At 41.8% G+C, this 26,541-nt stretch overlaps 1 protein-coding gene across 1 annotated transcript in view; it reads left to right on the forward strand.

Moving 5' to 3' along the window:
* The window catches only part of CDC42BPG (CDC42 binding protein kinase gamma), a 119,032-nt gene that overhangs the window by 20,814 nt on the left and 71,677 nt on the right, over positions 1 to 26,541 (forward strand). Inside the window, exons 2-5 of the mRNA XM_032234334.1 lie at positions 10,047 to 10,138; positions 11,813 to 11,896; positions 13,140 to 13,235; positions 14,751 to 14,899. Of these exons, the coding sequence (XP_032090225.1) occupies positions 10,047 to 10,138; positions 11,813 to 11,896; positions 13,140 to 13,235; positions 14,751 to 14,899 (421 nt within the window). The remainder of the gene's footprint in view (positions 1 to 10,046; positions 10,139 to 11,812; positions 11,897 to 13,139; positions 13,236 to 14,750; positions 14,900 to 26,541) is intronic.

Raw genomic sequence — 26,541 nt, forward strand, 5'->3', positions numbered from 1 at the left:
TGGAAGATGCTCTCCTGTCTCCCCTGGTCCTTCTCTTCCCTAAACTAGCCAGGCCCAGTTCCTGCCCAGTTCATCCTCTGTTTGAGCCTCCAGTCCTTTCACCATCCTGGTTGCTCTTCTCTGCACTCTTTCCAGAGTCTCAAAGTCTTGTTTAGAGTGTGGTGACCAAAACTGGATGCGGGACTCCAGGTGTGGCCTTACTAAAGCTTTATAGAGTGGTATTAGGACCTCCCTTGATCTTGATTGTATCCCTCTGTTAATGCAGTTTAGGATTGCATTGGCTTTTCTGGCTAATAAAATGATTAGGGACTGGAGGCTTAAAACCAATGAAGAAGGATTGCAGGAATTGGGAATGTCTAGTCCAGGAGTCTCCGACCTGTTTGAAGTTTGAGTCCAGAGCTCTTAAAGTTGCCAAGTTTGGAGACCCCTGGCCTAGTTGAACAAAGAGAAGGATCACAAGGGACCTGATAGCAGCCTTAAAGCACACTGGAAACATTTTAAATAATGCTAAATAACTCTTAAATAAGAGTCTCAACCTCTTTTTTATAGTGTGGTGACCAAAGCTGCATGTTCAAGGTATTGTTGATGAGAAATTGACCATAAAAGAAGGACATTTAGTGATTTGAACCATGTGAAGGAGGATTTTCTGGGGCCAAAGTTTCCACCAGTTTGTCTTTAAACCCCATGAGTTTCGCTTCTGTTTGCCGAACCGGCAATGCAACCAAGAGAGAGATCTGGGAGGGAGTGGGGGGGATGGAGGCTGCTCATTTGCACCTGGGGCCGTACCCAACAGCTGTTTTGGGAGTGGGGGGTGGGGGGGCACAGCCCAGAAGGAAGAGTTTTGCCACTCCGGGGAAACTGGGATTCGATCTCGGCACGGTCCCCACCCTGCTTGTTCCCGGAGGAATGCCGCCGAGCTAGTTTGGCCGGGCCTGTCTGGGCGTGAGACGAGTCATCCGTCAAGATCCCTGGAAGGATTTGAGAATGAAGAGCAGGATCCCAATTCACAAGGCCCAGTCCTTGACTTACGGCCATTCGTTTAACGACTGTTCAAAGTTACGGTAGCCCTGGAAAAAAAGGGACTAATTGCTGCGTTCCCAACAGTCAAGGGCTTCAAATTTTGGGCATTTGACAGCCTGCATGTATTTATAACACCTGCTGCTTCCAGAGGTCACAAGATAAGATCTTTGAGAGTTTCCCAAGCAGCTTTTTGACAAGCTAAGTCACTGGGGGTGGAAGCTGGATTCACTTTATGACTGTGTGATTCATTTAAACAACTGCAGTGATTCAAGGAGAGATTCAACCTGGAAATAAGGAGGAATTTCCTGACAGGGAGAACAATCAATCCATGGAACAGAAGTTGCCTTCGGAAGTTATGGGAGCTTCATCCCTGGAGGCTTCCAAGAGGAGACTGCACTGCCCTCTGCCAGAAAGGGTATAGGGTCTCCTGCTTGGGCAGGGGGTTGGACTAGATGACCTTCAAGGTCCCTTCTGACTCTGTTAATCTGTAAAGGATGTTGAGACTCTAGAAAGAGGGCAGAGAAGAGCAACCAGGATGATGAGGAGACTGGAGGCTCAAACATACAATGGACGCTTGCAGGAACTGGGCCTGGCTGGTCTAGGGAAGAGAAGGACCAGGGGAGACAGGAGAGCATCTTCCAATATTTGAGGGGCTGCCACAGAGAGGAGGAAGGGGGTCAAGGTATTCTCCAAAGCCCCCGAAGGCCAGAGAAGGAAGAATGGATGGAAACTGATCAAGGAGAGATTCAACCTAGAAATAAGGGAGGAATTTCCTGACAGGGAGAACAATCAATCCATGGAACAGAAGTTGCCTTCGGAAGTTGTGGGAGCTTCATCCCTGGAGGCTTTGAAGAAGAGGCTGGACTGCTATCAGTCAGAAGTGGTGTAGAGTCTTCTGCTTGGGCCTGGGGTTGTTCTAGATGACCTCCAATGTCCCTTCCAACTCTGTTAATCGCTATCTGATGCGCTGAACAACCGTGGCAAGAAAGCAGTTGGCCACGACTCATTGATTATTAGTTATTGTTCGATGTATTGGCCGCCCCTCTCGTTTCTAAACGACTCTTCTAATGGCATTTAGCGACTGTGTCACTTAGCGACGGAGGTTTCAGGAGCAAATGTGACTATAAATTGAGGAATTAACCAGATTAGGGGAACAAAACGTTGCTTTTTTTTTCTGAGCCTCAAACAGAAGCATTTTCCAGCTTACAAAATACCTTAAACCCTACTCTAGTGATATATTTCAGACCGGCACATACAGATAGTCCTCGACTTACAACATTTCACTTAATGACCGTTGAAGGGTGCAACCACATTGAAACAGGTGGCCTAGGACTACGTAGCGTCACAGCTGCGACCGTTGCAGCATCCCTATGCTCATGGGATCAAAATTCAAATGCTTGGCAACTGGCATGAACATATGGGGGTTGCAGTGTCCCGGGGTCACACGATTCCTCTTTTGCGACCTTCGGACACGCAAAGTTAATGAGGGGGCCTGATTCACTTAACAACCGTGTGGCTAACTTAACGTATGCAGTGATTCACTGAACAGCCGGAGCCAGGAAAGTTCGTAAAACGGGGAGAGCGCATTTGGCAAGGTCTCACTCAGCAACGGAAATGTCCGTACGAGGCGAGGACTGCCTGGAAGTCCATTTCCATCCCACAAAATCAGATTTCCCCTACGAAATTGGAGAGGAGATGCCCTGTGAATGCACCTGGCGCACCTTGAGCTGGCCTGGATGAAGCCGGTTATGTCAACTGAGTTGCAAGAGAGAAGCAAAATAAACAACCACTACAGACAAACAATAACAATAACAACAACAAAAAGTGAGAGCTGATTTAATTCTATCACGCAGGGATTCCCAAGGGGAAGCGTTTGATTGTTTTCTGATCAAACAAAAACACACAGAGATGCTAATATTCCCTGGGATGAATAAGCCTCAAGATATCTTGCAGACAGAAGAATGACTGCTTGGTGCCTTTTCTCATGGCCAACTGTAATGTTATATCCTGAAACAAGCCACCTTTTGCCTGATCATCGAACACAGCAGCCCCCAACTTTTTGGCATCTTTACACAGCCTTGTTTTTTGGCATTCTGGGGCCCGGTGAGTGGTGAAATTCAATTTTTTTACTACCGGTTCTGTGGGCGTGGCTTGGTGGGCGTGGTAGGGGAAGGATACTGCAAAATCTCCCTTCCCTCCAGACTCCAGGAGAAGGATACTGCAAAATCTCCCTTCCCTCCGCACTCCAGGAGAAGGATACTGCAAAATCTCCCTTCCCTCCGCACTCCAGGAGAAGGATACTGCAAAATCTCTCTTCCCTCCGCACTCCTGGGGAAGGATACTGCAAAATCTCCCTTCCCTCCGCACTCCTGGGGAAGGATACTGCAAAATCTCCCTTCCCTCCGCACTCCAGGAGAAGGATACTGCAAAATCTCCCTTCCCTCCGCACTCCAGGAGAAGGATACTGCAAAATCTCCCTTCCCTCCACACTCCAGGGGAAGGATACTGCAAAATCTCCCTTCCCTCCGCACTCCAGGGGAAGGATACTGCAAAATCTCTCTTCCCTCCGCACTCCAGGAGAAGGATACTGCAAAATCTCTCTTCCCTCCGCACTCCAGGGGAAGGATACTGCAAAATCTCCCTTCCCTCCGCACTCCAGGGGAAGGATACTGCAAAATCTCCCTTCCCTCCGCACTCCAGGGGAAGGATACTGCAAAATCTCTCTTCCCTCCCCACTCCAGGAGAAGGATACTGCAAAATCTCCCTTCCCTCCGCACTCCAGGAGAAGGATACTGCAAAATCTCCCTTCCCTCCGCACTCCAGGGGAAGGATACTGCAAAATCTCCCTTCCCTCCGCACTCCAGGGGAAGGATACTGCAAAATCTCTCTTCCTTCCGCACTCCAGGAGAAGGATACTGCAAAATTTCCCGTCCCTCCGCACTCCAGGGGAAGGATACTGCAAAATCTCTCTTCCCTCCGCACTCCAGGAGAAGGATACTGCAAAATCTCCCTTCCCTCCGCACTCCAGGAGAAGGATACTGCAAAATCTCCCTTCCCTCCAGACTCCAGGAGAAGGATACTGCAAAATCTCCCTTCCCTCCACACTCCAGGAGAAGGATACTGCAAAATCTCCATTACCCCCCACTCTGGGGCCAGCCAGAGTTGGCATTTGCCAGTTCTCCAAACTACTCAAAATTTCCGCTACCGGTTCTCCAGAACCTGTCAGAACCTGCTGGATTTCATCCCTGGACCCAGTGCTGGTCCATGGACCAGAGATTGGGGATCACTGATCTGACAAGGATAATATACAGGTAGTCCTTGGTGTTATGCCCACAATCCAGCCCAAAGTTTATGTTGCTAAGTGAAACATTTGTTCAGCGAATTTCTTGCCACCGCTGTTCATCAAATCACTGCATTTGTTATGTTGTTAAGTGAATCTCGTCCTCCCCATGGACTTCGTATTGTCAGAAGGTCGCAAAATGAAATCCTGGGATGCTGCAACTCTCATAAAGGTGAGTCAATTGCTCAGCATCTGAATTTTGATCGTGTAATCCTGGGGAGGCGGCAACAGTCGTAAGTGTGAAAAACTATCATAAATAACTTCTTTCAGTGCTGATGTAACTTTGAACGGTCACTAAATGAACTGTTTTAAGTCAAGGATGCCTGCTCAACTTCGGGATATATAAAATGAGAACAGTGCAGGTTGTCCTCAACTTACGACCAAAATTGAGCCCAAAATTTCTATCACTAAGAGAGACAGCTGTTAAGTGAATTTTGCCCCTTTTAATGACCTTTCTTGCCATCATTGTTAAGTGAATCACTGCAGTGGTTAGCCACATGGTTGTTAAGTGAATCCAGCTCCCCTATTTGAATTGGCTGGTCAGAAGGTCGCAAAAGGGGGAAATTGCCTGACTCCAGGACACTGCGTCATAAATACGAGTCAGTTGCCAAGCATTGGAATGTCCATGGGAATTCTGCATCAGTCATAGGTGTAAAAAATGGTCATAAGTACCATTTTTCAGTGCTGTTGTAACTTCAGTCACTAAATGAATTTTTGTAAGTTGAGATGCTATCTGTCACTGCAAAGTGTTTTATCAAGACAATTCTGCAAATTCACAGCCAAAGACGGAGGCAGCCCAAACAGGATTTTTTTCCCTTTTAAACAGGACTGATACAATCTGTCTCTAATTAAATGTTGGAGCAGTTCTTCCCAAGATTAATCAGATCCATTAATTCAATTAAAAGTAATGAATGGAGATCCATTAATTCCACTAAGACCAATTAATTCAGTTAATTAAGATTAATTGATTCAGTTAATTACGATCAATTGCAACTCTGCATTTTGCACGATCTGCAGATGCAAAAATAGGCTATTGATGGATGTTGGCTTCCACGGAGTTGAAACGGCATTTGCTGCTGATAATTATCTATCTATCTATCTATCTATCTATCTATCTATCTATCTATCTATCTATCTATCTATCATCTAACTATATCATCTATCTATCTATCTATCTATCTATCTATCTATCTATCTATCTATCATCTAACTATATCATCTATCTATCTATCTATCTATCAATCAATCATCTAACTATCTATCTATCTATCTATCTATCATCTATCTATCTATCTATCATCTAACTATATCATCTATCTATCTATCTATCTATCTATCAATCAATCATCTAACTATATCATCTATCTATCTATCTATCTATCTATCTATCTATCTATCTATCTATCTATCTATCTATCTATCTATCTATCTATGTATCATCTAACTATATCATCTATCTATCTATCTATCTATCATCTAACTATATCATCTATCTATCTATCTATCTATCTATCTATCTATCTATCTATCTATCTATCTATCATCTAACTATATCATCTATCTATCTATCTATCTATCTATCTATCTATCTATCTATCTATCTATCATCTATCTATCTATCTAATCTAACTATATCATCTATCTATCTATCTATCTATCTATCTATCTATCTATCTATCTATCTATCTATCTATCTATCTATCTATCATCTAACTATATCATCTATCTATCTATCTATCTATCATCTAACTATATCATCTATCTATCTATCTATCTATCTATCATCTATCTATCTATCTAATCTAACTATATCATCTATCTATCTATCTATCTATCTATCTATCTATCTATCTATCTATCTATATCTATATCTCTATATCTCTATATCTCTATCTCTATCTCTATCAATCTATCTATCACCTCTCTCTCTCTTTCCCTCCCTCCCTCCCTCTCTCTCTCTCTCTACACACACACACAAACACAAACACACACACACACACACACATGGAAGTTTGCTTCCACGGAGTTGAAATGGCATTTGCCATATAATAAATTATATTTATATTTATATTATTATATTATTTATATTATTTATATTTATATTAATTATATTAATATTAATATTAATATTTATATTAATATTAATATTAATATTAATATTACTTTTATATTAATTTTTATTTTTATATTTTTATATTTTTATATTTTTATATTTTTATTTATATTTATATATTTTTATTTATATATTTTTATATTATATTTTTATATTTACATACAAACAGATATTTATATACAGGTAAAACATTCCTCATCTCCTTGCAATATCAGCCTAGTAGCTTTTGAAGAAGCTGAAGTGGTGGGCATACCCAACTTAAGATTTATCCAAATAAATTCCTTTAATTAGAGCTGCTGGGTAGCCGACATTATTCATGGCATGGATAAAATGTCTTTTAAAAAGCTTTTAAAGAAGGAATGGCTTTAAATCACTTTTAGTTTATTGTTTCAAATAATGCTTTGGTTTAAAAAAAAGTCCAAGCGTGCTCTTCTTCCTTCCGTAATTTATTTAGGCTTCCTGACTTAACAGGCCCAGCTGAACCTTCCAGTTGTGAGTGATTTTTTCCCCAGCTGCATTTGCATAACATGATTATTGTGGTGATTGCGTCCCAGTTGCACTACCACGTAACGTGGTGACTCTGTATACGGTATTACATAAATACTGCATTACTTTTACACGGTGTGCAAAACTACAGGGAGAACTTTCTTTAGCAACTGTTCAAAGTGACAACAGCACTGAAAAAAGTGATTTTTTCCCACTTAACAACTGTGGTCCCACAATCAAAATTCAGACACTTGGCAACTGGCATGAACTTAAGACGGTTGCAGTGTCCCAAGGTCCCTTTTGAGGACATTCTGACCAGCTAAATTCACTTAACAACCAGGTTACTAACTTAACTGTCAATGATTCACTTAGCAACCCTGGCAAGAAAGGTCGTAAATTGGGACAAAACTCAGTTAACTTTTGTCTCAATGAGCAACATCGATCTTGTGGTCATAAGGTGAGGACTACATGGGCAAACTAAATGGAACCACTGCATGCCCCACTCTTAAAGAAGCTTTCAAGAAGAGGCTGGACTGCCCTCTGTCAGAAATGGCGTAGGGTCTCCTGCTTGGACTGGACTTGACCAGTGGTCTCCAACCTTGGCAACTTTAAGACCTGTGGACTTCAACTCCCAGAGTTCCTCAGCCAGCTGAGGAACTCTGGGAGTTGAAGTCCACAGGTCTTAAAGTTGCCAAGGTTGGAGACCACTGGGCTAGATGACCTCTAAGGTCCCTTCCAACCCATGGAACCGAAGTTCCCTTCGGAGGTTGTGGGAACTTTATCCCTGGAGGCTTTCAAGAAGAGGCTGGACTGCTCTCGGTCAGAAATGGTGTAGAGTCTCCCGCTTGGAGGTGGGGTTAGACTAGATGACCTCCAAGGTCCCTTCCATCTCTGCTAAATCTGTATTGCATTATTAGAGGGAAGCATCAATTGTAGTGTTATTGTTACCGGTAGTGCTTGACTAACCACCATTTCTTTAGTGACTTGGCACTGAAAAAAAGTTAATTTACAACCAGTCCTCACACTTACGACTGTTGCTGCACCCTCACGATCCCATGAACGAAATGAAAACGCTCGGCAAACCAGCATGTCTTCATGACCGCTGCCGCATTCCTTGAGATCATCAGTTCTGACCTTCCCAGCCGGCTTCTGACAAGCCAAACCAAGGTTGGAAGCCGGATTCATTGAACGACCGCGGGATTCTGTTCGTCACTAAAGTGATTTGCTTAACCGCCGGGACGAACAGGTTGTGAAATTGGGCGTGACTCATGGGACAACCTCCTAGCCCAATTCCGCGCGATGGAATTTTGGGTCCCCATCAAGTTGAAAGGTTCTGGCGAGATGGGGGCAGGGGGGCATGGATATTAAATAAGTAAAGGAGGACTGCCTGCGTTGAAAATCGGGAATCCTGGATCCTTTTCTGCGTGGGGAACCCAACGAATCGTTTCTGCTCAAGCGTTGAAAATGCTCTTGAGCAGAATGATCTCCTGCAGATGGGTGGACTTCAACTCCCAGAATTCTCCACTCGGCATGCTTTGAGATACATGGACTTCAACTCCCAGAATCCCCCTGGCTGGCTGGGGAATTCTGGGAGTTGAAGTCCACACAGCTGAAACCCAATCCTGGCAGAGGAAGCGACTGGCCAAAAGCGCCAAGAATTCCTCCCGGTTGAGCCGAATCCAATCCTTGCCTTGCGTTATCCAGGCCTGGCTGAGCCTGTGCCAGGAATGGCTGTGCCCGCGGGCAACTGATGGGCATGGGCACAATTCGCTCCCGTCTCCGTTGCCGGCTGGAGAAAGGTGCAATCGAATGACTGGGTTGGTGTACTGAACATCTTGCAAAGCAAAACTCCTCACCTCTCCTCTGGGAATCTGGTTTGACCCACTTTGGGGGTGGAGGCTCTGTGTCATCTTAAGGACTAGAACCTTGGGTTTTTTTTTTCCTCCATAGCAACTGGCAAAGCTGTGGTCCTCAAAGCTGCACAGTGGCTTTTTCTTGCTCTGAGGGAAGCATGGCCGTAGGGGAAGTGACCTGTCCCTGGATGGGGAGCAGGTTCCCCGAGCCAGGCGGGACAGGACACGCAAGGCCGCCCAGGGCACCGGCCGAGCAGCTACGGGCAGGAGAACGGGTTGGTTCACCATAGTTCCCACTGCGGCTTCTGTGCTTCCAGTATCTCCTAGGGGAGAAAAGAGAAGCAGCGGGCAGGAATCTAGGTTTTCGGGAAAAAAACCCAGGGCCTAGTGGTTATAGCAGAGTTTTTCAATCTGATGAGTTTGGAGATGTTTTTCAAATGTAGTCACTTCCAAATGTGTGGACTTCCACTCCCAGAATCTCCCCATCCAGCATGCTTTAAGAAGGGTGGGTTTTAACTCCCAGAACCCCCCATCCAGCAGGCTTTAAGAGGGGTGGACTTCAACTTCCAGAATCCCCCAGGCAGCAGGCTTTAAGAGGGGTGGGCTTCCACTCCCAGAATCCCCCATCCAGCATGCTTTAAGATGGGTGGGCTTCCACTCCCAGAATCCCCCGGCCATCATGGGTGTTGGTCCATCCATTTTAAAACTGCCGGGATGGTGAAAACCCCAGTTTAGATGTAGCTAAGGATTGGAAGGGCTTTGGAAGGGAGGCCACCAAGCGATCCCCGGGGTATCAGCTAGGCCGGGTATTCCCCAAAGTGAAAACAAACCAGGCCAGAAGTAAGTGACAGGCACATCCTTTCCACATTGCTTCCAAGAAAACCAGGGCTTGGCTAGTCTGACGAACCGAGTCATGTGTGAAGCCACAACAACATCCAATAACCAGGTTAACTTTACGACGTGAAACAGGCAAAGATGTCAAAATTAGGAGAAACTCCTTATTTTTAGCGGTCTCCTTGCAGAGGTGCAGAATTAACTCTCTTCTGGCTGTCCCTGAATCACCCAAGCAAGCACCCAACTAACTAAAGTTTAAAAGAAATCAAGCTTGACACGCAGAACGGCTGCGGCTTTTCAAGCCTCCGGTTCAGCCGGTTTTCCGCTGGTGCCGTTGTGGCGAAGGACTCCGTAAAACAAGTTTCTTTCTTTCTCTTTTTTTATTTTCTCCTCTCCACAGCCTCCCCGTTGGTTTCCCGGGTGAAACAGCTGAGTTTGCGTCGTGACGACTTCGAGATCCTGAAGGTGATCGGGAGAGGAGCCTTTGGGGAGGTGAGTCCCCAGAAATGGGGGGGATTTAAAGCCACGGCGACCTCAGGAGTCAGGAGGCACTTCGGCACTGATAAAAAGTGACATAAGAATGATCCTCGCACTTATGACTGCCACCGGGTTCCCCCACTGTCACATTAACAAAATTTGGGCACTGGGAAACCATCCTATTATTTATGACATTTGAATTATCCTGGATTCATTAGATCGCCATTTACGGCTTCCCCAGCCAGTTTCCCACAAGCAAGGTGACGGGTGGAAACTGGATCCATTTAAAGACTGAATGTTTCACTGAATGATTGCAGTGATTCACTTATCAACCCGGAGAAAAATAAATCATAATATCGGGCCCGATTCACTTAGCCATAATATTATTTTTTCCTTTTAATGACTCCGTAATCCCTTGTATCGGGGTAGAGTCAGGGCAACTGAATGGAGCCATGTGTTTACTGGCCAGATGCCCTTTCTGTCGCCAGGGCAGAGTTCGCAGCAGATATATTCTCATTGTGCCCAGAGAAGAAACTATATATTTGCCCGATTTACTTAACCATCTAGCTTAGCAACAGACATACCGGCAAAAATGGATGTTATATGCTGAGAACTCACTTTTCTGCGTAAACTCATGTTTCATTTCTGCCCTTGGATTGTACACTCGATCTGGGGGGATTCACAAAATGCCGTAAGCAGAAACATTGACCGAGCTTCCTGCTGTTGATGTCTTTGCAGAGGGGCAGAATCTGCGACCACTGAAGCAAAATTCCTAGGTTGCATCAACAGAGGGTCTTCTAGTCCATCCCCTTTACTCAAGCAGGAGACCCTTACAGAATAACAGAGGTGGAAGGGACCTTGGAGGTCATCTAGTCCATCCCCTTTACTCAAGCAGGAGATCCTTACAGAATAACAGAGGTGGAAGGGACCTTGGAGGTCTTCTAGTCCAGCCCCCTGGATCAAGCAGGAGACCCTTACAGAATCACAGAGGTGGAAGGGACCTTGGAGATCTTCTAGTCTAGCCCCCTTGCTCACTCAGGAGAACCTTACAGAATAACAGAGTTGGAAGGGACCTTGGAGGTCTTCTAGTCCAATCCCCTGCTCAGGCAGGAGACCCTTTTCCATTCCAGACAAACAGCTGTCCAGTCTCTTCTTGAAAAGCTCCAAGGATGGAGCGCCCACAATTTCTGGTGGCAAGCTGTTCCACTGGTTAATAATTGTTCACTAGTTAATTGCTGATTGTATCAAGGTCACATGAAGTGCTAGCACCATTTTATACTGAACTGGTCAGACCACACTTGGAATGCTGCATCCAATTCCGGGTACCCCGATAGAAGAAAAGATGTGGGGACTCTGGAAAGAGTGCAGAGAAGAAATAGGACAAGAAGCAATGGATGGAAACTAATCAAGGAAAGAAGCAACCTGGAATTAAGGAGAAACTTCCTAACACTAAGGACAATTAACCAGTGGAACAGCTTGCCACCAGAGGTTGTGAGAGCTCCATCACTGGAGATCTTCAAGAAGAGACTGGACTGCCACTTTTTAGAAATGGTGCAAGGTCTCCTGCTTGAGCAGGGGGTTGGACTACATGACCCACAAGGTCCCTTCCAGCTCGGTTATTCTATGATTCTGTGTTCTTATTCTAATGGCTCCCCTGCCCCATCTCTCTCCTGCTCTCTCCCCTCCCAGGTGGCCGTCGTGCGAATGAAGCAGACGGAGGAAATCTACGCCATGAAGATTCTGCACAAGTGGGAAATGCTGAAGAGAACCGAGGTGACAATTCCCAGGCCCTGCCAAAGTCAAAACCAGTGATCTCAGCAAGTTAGATCTCCTCGGATGGGAGACCACTACGAGATCACCAAGCTAGCCCGGGAAAGCAGCTGGAGAAAGGCGGCATTAAAACCATTTTTGTGCCGTTGTCAAGAAAATGACCAATGTGGAATTCGGCCATTTGGGGGTCCCTACTTCTAATTTTCATTGATTCCTTTGTTTGATTAATCCAGAAACTTTCTTAGCCATCAAGTGGGCTGGTTGGTTGTAGGAAGATGGGGATAGGGGATCCCAACCTCGCCACGCACACACACAAAGACCCCGCCCTTCTTTGAATTCAGATTGAATTATTGTCACTTCTTTCTTGGTTGTGAGCCTTGCGGAGTCGCTGAGAGTCGGTGGCATATAAATGGAATAAATTATGATCATTGTGGGTAGTGAAGAGTGAAGGTTCACGATCTGAGGTGGGAGAAAACTTCAAGTCCTAACCAAAGACCTAAGAATTATTTTTGTAATTAGGATTTATTAAGGTGATTTTCAGGGACGTGGCGGCTCAGTGGCTAAGACGTTGAGCTTGTCGATCAGAAAGGTCGGCAGTTGGGCGGTTCGAATCCCCAGTGCCGCATAACAGAGTGAGCTCCTGTTCCTTGTCCCACCTTCTGCCAACCTAGCAGTTCGAAAGCACATAAAAATGCAAGTAGAAAAATAGGAACCACTTTTGGTGGGAAGGGAAGAGCGTTCCATGCGTCTTCGGCATTGAGTCATGCCCGCCACATGACCACGGAGACGTCTTTGGACAGCGCTGGCTCTTCGGCTTTGAAACAGAGATGAGCAGCGCCCCCTAGAGTCAGGAACGACTACCACAGATGTGCAAGGGGAACCTTTGCCTTTTACCTTGATTTTATTAGCTTATTCAGGTTATTCATTATTTGCTTTCATATTAATATTTTACATTTTATAGTTTTGGGGGGCCTTCCCAGCCAGTTTCTGGCAAGCAAAATCAGTGGAGAAGCTGACAGGGAAGGTTGCAAGCCGTGGGCATGTGATGTCCCGCTTAATGACTGCACCACTTAATGACTGCACCACTTAATGACAAATAGTCCTCGACTTAATGGCCACACTGACACCACCAAAATTTGCGATCGTAAGTCGAGGAACGTCTGTATCCTTTTTCTGCGCCTGAATAGCATAGGTTTCAGGTGTGTTAAGTAGAGATGTGTCATCTTTTGCACCCGTCTCCTTTCAGACGGCCTGTTTCCGAGAGGAGCGGGATGTCCTCGTGCATGGAGATCGACAGTGGATTACCACGCTGCATTACGCCTTCCAGGACGAGCACTATCTGGTGAGACAAGAATGCGTTTTTGAATCCTGTGGGGCAGGAGATTTTGAACTGGGTTTCCTCTCGGATGTCGGTCTGTTGGGAACCAGCATTGGTGGTTTCCGTCTGTGGAGTGGAGCCTGGGGACGAAGTGAACGGAGAAAGGGATTCTGTGCAGTGGATGCTTGGCCCCATTTTGGCCTCTGAGTCAGTTGTTTGCAAACCTGATTTCCTCGGTTCACATGACATGCTAACCCCAGCTTCCAGGTTTTGTGTGTGTGTGTGTGTGTTGTGTGAATCGAGAATATTGGGCGCCAATAGAGGGAGACGCTTGTAAAATTTTGGACCTCCTTTGGAAGGAGGAAGGGTGCCATGATAGTGCAATAGATTTGTTAAGGTTCAACTAGGAGGGGGAAATAAGGGTTTTTGTCCTTTTTAATTCTCATTTTTTCTTGTCCAGTTTTGATTTGCCTTTGTTAAATGTTTTTCTTTTTCTTTTGGGTTTTGCATTTTCATCTTCTTTGAATAAAATAAAAAATTAAAGGTGGAGGATAGAAAAGTGGATTCATTTCCCTTCTGTTGCATGGTTCCCTCTCAAGCCCAACCCTTCCAGTCAGGAGCATCTGTGGGGCTGGCTTCAATTGTTGCTAAAAGCGATGGAAAAATGGTCATTTCTTTGCCAAATTTCAGAAAATTGGCCTGTCACCTCGCTGCCCACTGATCATGACTGCCCAGTGCTTTTCTTGATGCCCTGCTCCCCAAAATGTCTTTGGAAGAACGTAGTGTCAGAAAATCTTGTAACGATTCAATGCCAGCAAAACTGATTTGTACCATCTTTCCTCACAGTGGACTAGAAACCTGAAAAGGCCACTGGCCTCTGGTTCTAACTGCAGCTTGAAGTAACCAGGTGAACCTGAGGTAAAAAATGAAGGATTGGCAATCCTGATTTTCCTCACTAGTCTTTCTCAATCTGGGCAGCTATAAAATGAGTGGACTTCAACTCCCAGAATTCCCCAACCAGCTGGGCTGATGGATAGACTTCAACTCCCAGAATTCCCCAACCAGCTGGGCTGATGGATAGACTTCAACTCCCAGAATTCCCCAACCAGCTGGGCTGATGGATGGACTTCAACTCCCAGAATTCCCCAACCAGCTGGGCTGATGGAATTCTGGGAGTTGAAGTCCACCCGTCTTAAAGCTGCCCAGATTGAGAACACAATTCCACACTCTGACCCATGTGCAAATATTGTCCCACAATTCTGGTCGGCAGTCCAAGCTGAGGATGCTGGGCTTTGCAGTCTCCACCATATGAGAATTTTGCACCAAAACGTTCCCAGAAGCCGCCATTATCTGAAATTCAGGGAGGAAATGGAGTTCAGTTCATTCAGACTTCCGTATTCACCACAGGGAAGGTGTGAACTTCAGCTCCCAGAATTCTCAGCAAGCCCCTCGCCGACGGGGGAATTCTGGGAGTCGAAGTCCCCACCTGCAGAACGCAGGTTGGGAAGGGATGCTAGAGGTTGGCACTTCTTTTGACAGTACCTGGTGATGGATTATTACGCCGGAGGAGACCTACTCACTCTGCTGAGCAAGTTTGAGGACCGACTGCCAGAAGACATGGCCTGTTTCTACCTGGCAGAGATGGTCCTGGCCATCCATTCCCTCCATCAGCTCCAATACGTCCACAGGTAAGTCTAGGCGGTTGATTTGAGCTCCAAGCTTGGCAAACGTTTCATCACTGTTCGAGGAGACATTGTCAGTGTGCTCTGATGTCTGGTGTATTATGCGCCAGTATTTTGTCGGTTTGTATACGGAAATCCCACAAGATCTTGACCATCTGATTTTCGGTGACTTTTTCAGGCTGATGTTCCCACCAGTTTGTTGCTGTTTTAATATTATAATTTTTGCACAAATTCCAATGGATCATTTGTGCTACTGAATTGTGCCGCAATTTATAATCAGTCTGCGCGATTTTTTTACAGCAGCTGAGTATGTGATCAACACTTTCATCAGCTTCTTTGCAAAGTCTGCATTGGCATCATCAGAGGATTTTTCGATTTTGGCCTTAATGGCATTTGTGCGGATAGCTTGTTCTTGCGCAGCCAGGATTAGTGACTCTGTTTCTTTTTTAATGAACCTGTTGTTAACCATAACCAAGTTTGTTCACTGTCCACTTTATCTTTTATTTTTTCCAGAAATTGGCCATGCAGTGCTTTGTTCTGCCAACTCTCCATTCTTGATTTTATCACATCTTTTCTGTATTCTTGTTTCGTCTGTTGGGCCTTCAGTAGATTTTTGTTCTTTACTTCGATTAATAGATGTTCTTGACTTTCTTTTAAATAATCAGCCAGTGCATGTTTTTCTTCTTCAACTGTTTGCTTCACTTGTAATAATCCTCTGCCACCTGATTTTCGGGGCAGGTACAGTCTATCAGTATCACCACGTGGATGTAAACTGTAGTGCATTGTCATTAGTTTCCTGGTTTTTCGGTCCAAAAGGTCCAAATCAGCTTGTGTCCAGTTAACTATGCCAGCTGTGTATCTTATAACTGGTATTGCCCAGGTATTTATCGCCTTGATTGTATTTCCACCATTCAATTTAGATTTCAAAATTTTCCTAACTCTGTTGGTGTACTCTCGCCTGACAATAGTTTTTACTTCTCCATGCTTGATGTTATCCAACTGCAGAATGCCTAAGTATTTGTAGGCTTCATTTTCTTTGCATTTAATTAATTGGCCATTGGGCATTTCAATTCCCTCACATGCAGTGATTTTGCCCCTTTTTATGGATACAGTGGCGCATTTTTCTATGCCAAACTGCATTGAAATATCGGTGCTGAATACTCGGACTGTGTTTGTCAATGATTGGATTTCTATTTCTGACTTTCCATAGAGTTTCAAATCATCCATATATAGTAAATGTGAAATTTTTTCAGCTTCTTTGGCTGTTTGGTAGCCTAATTTCATTTTTTTTAAGATTACTGATAGTGGGATCATTGCGATGATGAAGAGAAGAGGTGAAAGTGAATCACCCTGGAAAATTCCTCGCTTGATATTAACTATTCCGTAGATCTCATTCCCTACTGCCAACTCAGTTCTCCATTGTTTCATCGCCTTTTCAGTAAAGGATGTAATATTTTTGCTAATGCCAGTTGTTTCTAAGCATTTTATGATCCAACTATGTGGCAGTGAGTCAAATGCCTTTTTGTAATCAATCCAGACCATATTCAAGTTCGTTTTTCTGTTCTTACAATTTTCTAATATCATTTTATCAATTAGAAGCTGATCTTTTGTGCCCCTGCTCCTTCTTTTGTTGCCTTTTTGCTCTACTGGCAAGATGTTGTTTGTTTCCAAATAATCCATCATGTTATCTGCAATAATGCCTGTGAGTAATTTGAAGGTTGTTGGCAAGCATGTTATTGGTCTGTAGTTTTCAGGTGTTGTTCCTTTAGCTGCATCTTTCTGAATCAAGTATGTTTTTCCAGTTGTCAACCATTCATCAATTTGGCCCTTTTGTAAAATTTCATTCAGTTGCCTGGCCAATATTGCATGTAAACTGGTCAGATATTTGAGCCAGAAACCATGTAATTGGTCCTTTCCAGGTGATGTCCAATTCTTTACCTTTTTAACTCGATTTTTGACCATCTCAGTTGTTATTTCTAATACTTGCATTTGCTTGTTGCCAATGCTTTTCTCAAAGTCATGTATCCAGTTTGCTTCCTTGTTGTAGTCCTTTGCATTTTCCCACAATTCTTTCCAGAATTCAACTGTGGCCTGTTTTTCTGGTTTTTCACTTTTGGTGTCACCATTTACATTAAGACTTTGATAAAAACGCCGTTGGTCTGATCGAAATTGCTGATTTTGTTTATATTGGATGATTCGTGCCTCATATCTTTCAATTTTTCTAGCTGTTGCTGTTATCTACTGTTTTACAATCTCTACAGCTTCATTGATGTTTCTTGTATCCAATCTATATCGTCTGATTAGCCGATCTATGATTTTGTTGTTTTTAAGCCGTTGCTCATGCATGTTCTTTAAGTTACTAGCATCTGCCCTTAATTTTTTGATTTTTTGTTCTAAACGGATTTTCCACTTTGGCTTTGATGCTTTTTCTGTTGTGTGACTAGGTACTTTAATTTTAATGCCTAGTTCATTAGTGGCTATTACAGCTGCGCTGTACATTAACTGGTTTGTTTCCAAGATGGATCCCGGTTCAATTGTTGAAAACACTGCATTAACCATTTTCATGATAGGGGCCAAAATTTTCTTAGGCACAGTTTTTAGTGATGGTAAACGTTGCCTTTCCTCATTAAGCAGAAAATGCTCCATGATCTTATCCTTCAATTCTTTTTGTTTTTGAGTTAGTTCATCAGTTGGTTCAGTGATAACTGGTTCTAGTGGTGGTGATGTTATTTCCTCCCCGAGAGCTTCTTCTGGGAGTTCTACTATAATGTCTTTAGTTGTGTCTTGAATATCAGTTATTTCCGCTTGTGATATTGTTTTTTGGGTTTTGCAATTTGCCTGAATTTCCTCATGTTCAACTTCACTAAACACTTTATTCCGTATAATAAATCGCCTTTGATCTGCTAGTCGTTGTTCACTAACATTTGAATCTGGATATTGTTTTTTCCATAATTCATACATTCGCTTTAAATAGCCTCTTTTTTCTGGCTCTGAGTTGTAGTAACAGGCCATTATGGCACGGTTTTCATCTGCACTATATTTTTGTCGTTTTGTTGGCTGGTCCACTTGTAGCCCACTTGTCGACGGATGTCCAGGGACCCCAACATCCGCCGCGGCCCTTGTTAACCCGCGCGACGACCGATGCGGTATGGAATTCTTATTTGTTTTTTTCACCATATTGTATGGGTTGGCGGGGTTTTTTTTACGGGACTAGATGCCAACCTGACCCCAACCCTCCTCCTTTCTCATCCGGGCTTGGGACCGGCAACGGCGGAGTTGTTGTTGTTGTTGTTGTTGTTGTTGTTGCGAGTTTTATTAACTGCAGGCAGATAAATTTTGAAATGGCCTCAAAACCAAATATTAACTTGAAGTCGTCACCCTCTACTTCCAGGGGCACATCCTCAGTGCCTGGCACAAAGCTGCAGCCTCTGCTTCCTACACCCCCTGCTGGGGATGTGTTAACGAAAGAATTTTTCCTGAGTAATCTAAGCGAGGCTCTTAATGCACAGACAATTAAAATGGAAGATAAGTTTAGAGATAATAGAGAGGTGGTAAAGCAGGAGAGAAAAGAGGAAATAAAAGAAATGAAAGAAGAAATTAAAAGTGAAATAAAAGGACTTAAACAGGAGCTGTATGAGAAATTTGATGCTAAGGTTGATAAAATTAGAGACGACATGCTGAGTCTTGTAACTGTATTAACAGAACATATTTCTGGAGTGGAAGATACTCTAGAGGTTCTTAATGATGCCAATGCTAACTTGACATTGAAAACAGAGGTGGTGGAACAAAAAGTGGAAAATGCTGAAAAAGAAATTATTATGATACAGTACCGACAAATGGAGTTCGCATTAAGAGTAAGGGGGCTGCGTGAGGAGAAACAGGAGAACCTGAAACAGATCCTATCGGAAGCTTTTGACCGCCTGATGGGAAGACCAGGGACCAACCAAGGCTGGCAAATTGACAAAGCTTACCGCGTTAACTCCTGGCTGGCAAAGCAGAAGCAGCTTCCTCGAGACATCGTTATATATTTTACTACAAGAGAGTTCAGAAATATGGTACTGCAAGCGTCTTATAACACTAAGCTTCAAATTGGCGGTAAAGACCTGGCTGTTTTGAAAGAGATACCACCTCAAATGTTAAGAGCCAGAAGAGATTACGCTTTTTTGGTCGAAGAACTCAGAAATCGTCAGATACAGTATAGATGGGATGCACCATTCGGCATCATATTTACATTTGATAAGCAAAGGTACCGCCTCAACTCTGTATGGAAAGCCCGAGATTTTTATTATAATATATTGAAGGCCGGACACCCTGCACCATCTGGACCTAGAGAAAGACCACAAGAAGGACAGGATAGACAGCAAACTATACAACCACCAGACAAGATGGAGCATCTCTCTTCTCTAGAAGTGCAAGGTGCTATGGAACCAAGACCTAGCCGCATGACTACTAGACGTATGGAGAAACAAGCTAAGAAGCAACAGCGTCAACAATCACCGGCCATCGATCAAGGAACTACAACAACAAATCTGGAAGCAGTGGGAGGAGCTAGACCTAAGGTCAAACAGGCCATGCAGGAAGCTCTAAAAATGCTTCAACCAACCAAAGATGACAACTAAGATCTTAACATGGAATGTCAACGGACTGAACTCTCCACAGAAGAGGAAGAAAATATTTCATTATCTTAAACAGTTTAAGAACGATGTAATTTGTTTGCAAGAAACTCATATTAAGTCAACTGATCAAAAATATCTGATCAACTCAAAACTTGGTCAACATTTTGCAGCTTCTGCTATGGAAAAGAAGAATGGTATAGTTGTATACTTAAGAAAAGATATGAAAGCTGAATTAATAGAAGCAGATCCCTTCGGAAGATATATTGCTTTAGACTTAATCTTAGAAGGGAAAAAGACATTACTTTTGGGAATTTATGCTCCCAATCAACAGCAAGATAGATTCTATAGAAATCTTCATGCTAAATTAGTACAGTGGGACTATAGTTCCTGTATACTATTGGGTGACTGGAATGGAGTGATAGACACTAAGAGAGATAAGAAGATTTCCCGCTTAAATACCAAGATGCGAGCAAAGTTACCCAAATCTTTCTTTGACATTATGGATGATTTTGAATTGAGAGATATCTGGCGAGAAAGAAATGCAGAGGAATATGACTTCACTTTCTTCTCGGACAGGCATCAATCCCTTTCAAGGATTGATTTTATTCTAATCACTAATGATTTGCTTTCTAGGGTCAAGAAAACAAAGATTGCAGCTAGAGTCCTTTCGGACCATAACCCAGTTTGGATGGAGTTGGGAAGGGTAGTGCAGGCAAGAAGGTTTTGGAGACTGAATGAAAATTTATTTAGATATGAAAACTATATTAATGATTGTAAAAAATTACTATCTGAATATTTTGTTTTGAATATGAATAAGGGTACATCTATGGAATTTGTATGGGATGCAAGCAAAGCGTATATGAGAGGAGTTTTGATGAATATAAATAAAACACATAGAAATAAGCAAGGGTTAAAACGAACAGAACTGGAAGAGGAAATTAAGAGAAAAGAGCTGGAGTTAACAAGGAAACCAGACGATACAAAGGTTAAGGAAGCTATTAACATATTAAAATCTCAATTTGACATGTTGATCTCTGACCAGGTAGCTACTAATTTATTATATGCAAAACACAATACTTTTTGTAATGCAAACAAACCTGGCAGATGGTTAGCTTATCAGATTAGGAAAAAAAGGAAAACTCGAAATATATCTAAACTGATTTACAGAGGGAAGGAGGTGTTCCAACAGGAAGAGATTCAAAAGGCTTTCTGGGAATTTTTTACAGAACTGTATAAAGGGGATAAAATTAATGGTTTAGACATAGACAAATATTTAGACAAGGAGAAAATACCTTCAGTTAGAGAAGAACACAGGCAAAAATTGAATCAACCAATAACCTCGGGGGAAATCCTGCAGGTAATTAAGCAATTAAAGCCAGGGAAAGCACCAGGTACAGATGGCTTGACAGCGGTTTACTACAAAAACTTACAGTTAGAAATGGTAGAACCTCTTAGAGAATTATTTAATATGATTCAAACGGAAGGTAAAGTCCCTCCATCTTGGAAGACAGCGTTTATATCTTTGATACCCAAAGAAGATCAAGATACTACTCAACCCAAAAATTATAGACCCATTTCATTACTGAATGTAGATTATAAAATTTTTACTAAAATATTAGCAAATAGGTTAATGTTGGTCATTCAACAATTGATACATACGGACCAAACAGGTTTTATACAAGGGAGACAGATGAAAAGTAATGTTAGATTAATTATTAATGCATTAGAATATTTGGGAAAGAACAACCAGATCCCTGCTGCGTTTATATTTTTGGATGCTGAGAAGGCCTTTGATCGAGTTAATTGGCAATTTCTGTTGAAGATACTGCAAAAAATGCAGATAGGAGATAATTTTTTACAGTCAATTAAAGCAATATACCAACAGCAAACAGCACAAATCATAGTCAATGGAAGTCTAACAGACTCTTTTCAAATTGGAAAAGGTACAAGACAGGGCTGTCCTTTGTCCCCATTATTGTTTATTATAACTTTGGAAGTATTGTTGAATAAAATACGGGGCTTGGATGGTTTAAAAGGGATCAAGATTAGGCAGCAAGAATATAGAGTCCGCGCTTTTGCGGATGATTTGGTCATAATATTGGAACAACCGCAGGAATCCAGTATGGTTTTAATGAATATGATTAATCAATATGGTCAAGTGTCGGGCTTTAAAATAAACTTAGGAAAAACCAAAATATTAGCTATAAATATGAATATTAAACAAAAGGAAGAATTAGGAGTGATGCTAGGATGTGAGGTAGTTAAAAAAGTCAAATATCTTGGAGTTAACATTTTAACTTCAAATGGGAAATTATATAAGCATAATTATGAACCACTTTGGCATAGCATACAGACAGAGATGAAAAAATGGGAGAAATTGCACTTATCTTTGCTGGGTAGGATAGCGGCAGTGAAAATGAACATTTTACCAAAATTTTTATTTCTCTTCCAAATGTTACCTATACTTAAAAAAGATGCGAACCTTTTAGAATGGCAGAAGGGTATCAACAAATTTGTGTGGGCAGGAAAGAAGCCGAGGGTAAAGATGAAAATAATGCAAGATGTACGTGAGAGAGGAGGATTGAAAACTACCTAATTTAAAACTATATTATGATGCAGTGGCATTATCTGCAATTAGTGATTGGATTCATTTAACCAATGATAGAATATTGAACATTGAGGGACACGATCTGGTATTTGGTTGGCATGCTTACCTGTTATTCAACAAAAAATTGGATAAGACCTTTAAAAGTCATATTTTAAGAAATGCTTTATTGCGGGTCTGGAAGAAATATCAATATAAATTAAATGACAAGATACCCATGTGGGCAATTCCTAGACACGCAATTGAAAATATGAATACAGCACAAAGACAGGACAGAATTACTTACAGACAGCTTCTTACCTCGGAAAGGGGGGTATTACAATTAAAATGTTTAGAGGTATTAAAAGAGGAGAAGGTAGTTCAAACATGGTTCCAGTATGGGCAATTACAGGCTAGGTGGAAAATAGATCAAAAAATTGGTTTTATTCAAGTTGAGGATAATCTGTTTAAACAAATAAGAGATCAAAGCTTAATGCATATAAAGAGGATATATAATGTATTAATACAGATGGATTCGGAAACAGAATTAGTTAAAGATTGTATGATAAAATGGGCTCAAAATATTGAGGAACCAATAATGTTGGATACATGGGAAAGAATCTGGGTAAGAAATGTGAAATTTACACAAGCTCAAAATCTGAGAGAAAATTTTTACAAGATGTTCTATAGATGGCATTTAGATCCTAAAAAGTTGGCTTCTATGTATCCGAATGTACAGCCTAAATGTTGGAGGTGTGGTTCTCTCGATGCTACATATTATCATATATGGTGGACCTGCCAAAAGGTTAAGGCATTTTGGATAAAAATATGGTGGGTCATGCAAAATGTTTTTAAAAGAAGGATAAAGTTTAGTCCTCAGTTATTTTTACTAGGTATATGTACTGATTTTACAGTGGTAGAGACCAACTTGACTCTGCACCTGATAACTGCAGCAAGACTGTTGGTGGCGCAATATTGGAAGAAGGAAGACTTGCCTACAATCCAAGAATGGACATTGAAAGTAACAAACTTAGCTGAAATGGCTAAAATATCGGCATATCTCAAAGATCATTCAATGAGAGATATAAACGAGACTGGAAAAAATGGATTGACTATATACAAAATAAATACGGGACTAAGAAATTCCAGTTAGCCTATGCTTAAGATCAGAAATGATTTAAACTGTTAAAAGTCAGTTCAGTAAGAAGAAGCTAAGGTCAATCTAGAATGTCATTAATTTCTTTATTTCTTTTTTCTCAATAGATTTTAGACTGTGTTAGTTAAAAATCCATACCGTGTACGGGTTCTGGGAAGTCGGGGGGGGGGAAGGAGGAGGGGGGGTGGGGGGGTGGAGGGAGGGAGGGATACACACAACAAAAAAAAATTGTACTTTAATGTCTTAATGATTGACAAATGATGACATATTTGTGTTTTTTTTTTTTTTAAAGAAAAATAAAAATAAAAAAAGTTGATTGTGACCTTATTTTTCTCAACCAGTGTGATGTCTGGTGTATTATGTGCCAGTATTTTGTCGGTTTGTATACAAAAATCCCACAAGATCTTGACCATCTGATTTTCGGTGACTTTTTCAGGCTGATGTTCCCACCAGTTTGTTGCTGTTTTAATATTATAATTTTTGCACAAATTCCAATGGATCATTTGTGCTACTGAATTGTGCCGCAATTTATAATCAGTCTGCGTGATTTTTTTACAGCAGCTGAGTATGTGATCAACACTTTCATCAGCTTCTTTGCAAAGTCTGCATTTGGCATCATCAGAGGATTTTTCAATTTTGGCCTTAATGGCATTTGTGCGGATAGCTTGTTCTTGCGCAGCCAGGATTAGTGACTCTGTTTCTTTCTTTAATGTACCTGTTTTTAACCATAACCAAGTTTGTTCACTGTCCACTTTATCTTTTATTTTTTCCAGAAATTGACCATGCAGTGCTTTGTTCTGCCAACTCTCCATTTTTGATTTTATCACATCTTTTCTGTATTCTTGTTTTGTCTGTTGGGCCTTCAGTAGATTTTTGTTCTTTACTTCGATTAATAGATGTTCTTGACTTTCTTTTAAATAATCAGCCAGTGCATGTTTTTCTTCTTCAACTGTTTGCTTCACTTGTAATAATCCTCTGCCACCTGATTTTCGGGGCAGGTACAGTCTATCAGTATCACCACGTGGATGTAAACTGTAGTGCATTGTCATTAGTTTCCTGGTTTTTTCGGTCCAAAAGGTCCAAATCAGCTTGTGTCCAGTTAACTATGCCAGCTGTGTATCTTATAACTGGTATTGCCCAGGTATTTATGGCCTTGATTGTATTTCCACCATTCAATTTAGATTTCAAAATTTTCCTAACTCTGTTGGTGTACTCTCGCCTGACAATAGTTTTTACTTCTCCATGCTTGATGTTATCCAACTGCAGAATGCCTAAGTATTTGTAGGCTTCATTTTCTTTGCATTTAATTAGTTGGCCATTGGGCATTTCAATTCCCTCAGATGCAGTGATTTTGCCCCTTTTTATGGATACAGTGGCGCATTTTTCCATGCCAAACTGCATTGAAATATCGGTGCTGAATACTCGGACTGTATTTGTCAATGATTGGATTTCTATTTCTGACTTGCCATAGAGTTTCAAATCATCCATATATAGTAAATGCGAAATTTTTTCAGCTTTTTGGGCTGTTTGGTAGCCTAATTTCATTTTTTTTAAGATTACTGATAGTGGGATCATTGCGATGATGAAGAGAAGAGGTGAAAGTGAATCACCCTGGAAAATTCCTCGCTTGATATTAACCATTCCGTAGCTCTCATTCCCTACTGCCAACTCAGTTCTCCATTGTTTCATTGCCTTTTCAGTAAAGGATGTAATATTTTTGCTAATGCCAGTTGTTTCTAAGCATTTTATGATCCAACTATGTGGCAGTGAGTCAAATGCCTTTTTGTAATCAATCCAGACCATATTCAAGTTCGTTTTTCTGTTCTTACAATTTTCTAATATCATTTTATCAATTAGAAGCTGATTTTTGTGCCCCTGCTCCTTCTTTTGTTGCCTTTTTGCTCTACTGGCAAGATGTTGTTTGTTTCCAAATAATCCATCATGTTATCTGCAATAATGCCTGTGAGTAATTTGAAGGTTGTTGGCAAGCATGTTATTGGTCTATAGTTTTCAGGTGTTGTTCCTTTAGTTGGATCTTTCTGAATCAAGTATGTTTTTCCAGTTGTCAACCATTCATCAATTTGGCCCTTTTGTAAAATTTCATTCAGTTGCCTGGCCAATATTGCATGTAAACTGGTCAGATATTTGAGCCAGAAACCATGTAATTGGTCCTTTCCAGGTGATGTCCAATTCTTTACCTTTTTAACTCGATTTTTGATCATCATCATTATTATTATTATTATTATTATTATTATACAATTGTATCACAGCGGCCAGTTGTTTCGCCGGATTTGGCATTGGTTACTAGTCGGGCCCCACCCAGGGGCCTAGGACGTCGTAACGTATTTTCTTAATATGCGTGCAGATCCAAGCAGTGCGGCTTTTTGCATTTGACTGATGGTGATTTTGTCAATTTTTAACTGTTTTAAATGTAATTCCAGTGCTTTTGGAATAGCACCCAGTGTGCCAATTACCACTGGAATTACCACTGCTGGTTTGTGCCATAGTCGTTGAATTTCGATTTTTAAGTCCTGGTATCTTGCGATTTTTTCATGTTCCTTCTCGGCGACCCTGCTATCACCTGGTATTGCGATGTCTATGATTGTGACCTTATTTTTCTCAACCAGTGTGATGTCTGGTGTATTATGCGCCAGTATTTTGTCGGTTTGTATACGGAAATCCCACAAGATCTTGACCATCTGATTTTCGGTGACTTTTTCAGGCTGATGTTCCCACCAGTTTGTTGCTGTTTTAATATTATAATTTTTGCACAAATTCCAATGGATCATTTGTGCTACTGAATTGTGCCGCAATTTATAATCAGTCTGCGCGATTTTTTTACAGCAGCTGAGTATGTGATCAACAGTTTCGTCAGCTTCTTTGCAAAGTCTGCAATTGGCATCATCAGAGGATTTTTCGATTTTGGCCTTAATGGCATTTGTGCGGATAGCTTGTTCTTGCGCAGCCAGGATTAGTGACTCTGTTTCTTTCTTTAATGTACCTGTTTTTAACCATAACCAAGTTTGTTCACTGTCCACTTTATCTTTTATTTTTTCCAGAAATTGACCATGCAGTGCTTTGTTCTGCCAACTCTCCATTCTTGATTTTATCACATCTTTTCTGTATTCTTGTTTTGTCTGTTGGGCCTTCAGTAGATTTTTGTTCTTTACTTCGATTAATAGATGTTCTTGACTTTCTTTTAAATAATCAGCCAGTGCATGTTTTTCTTCTTCAACTGTTTGCTTCACTTGTAATAATCCTCTGCCACCTGATTTTCGGGGCAGGTACAGTC

This window comes from Thamnophis elegans, chromosome 17, assembly GCF_009769535.1.
Source record: "Thamnophis elegans isolate rThaEle1 chromosome 17, rThaEle1.pri, whole genome shotgun sequence".
Classification (NCBI taxonomy): Eukaryota; Metazoa; Chordata; class Lepidosauria; order Squamata; family Colubridae; genus Thamnophis; species Thamnophis elegans.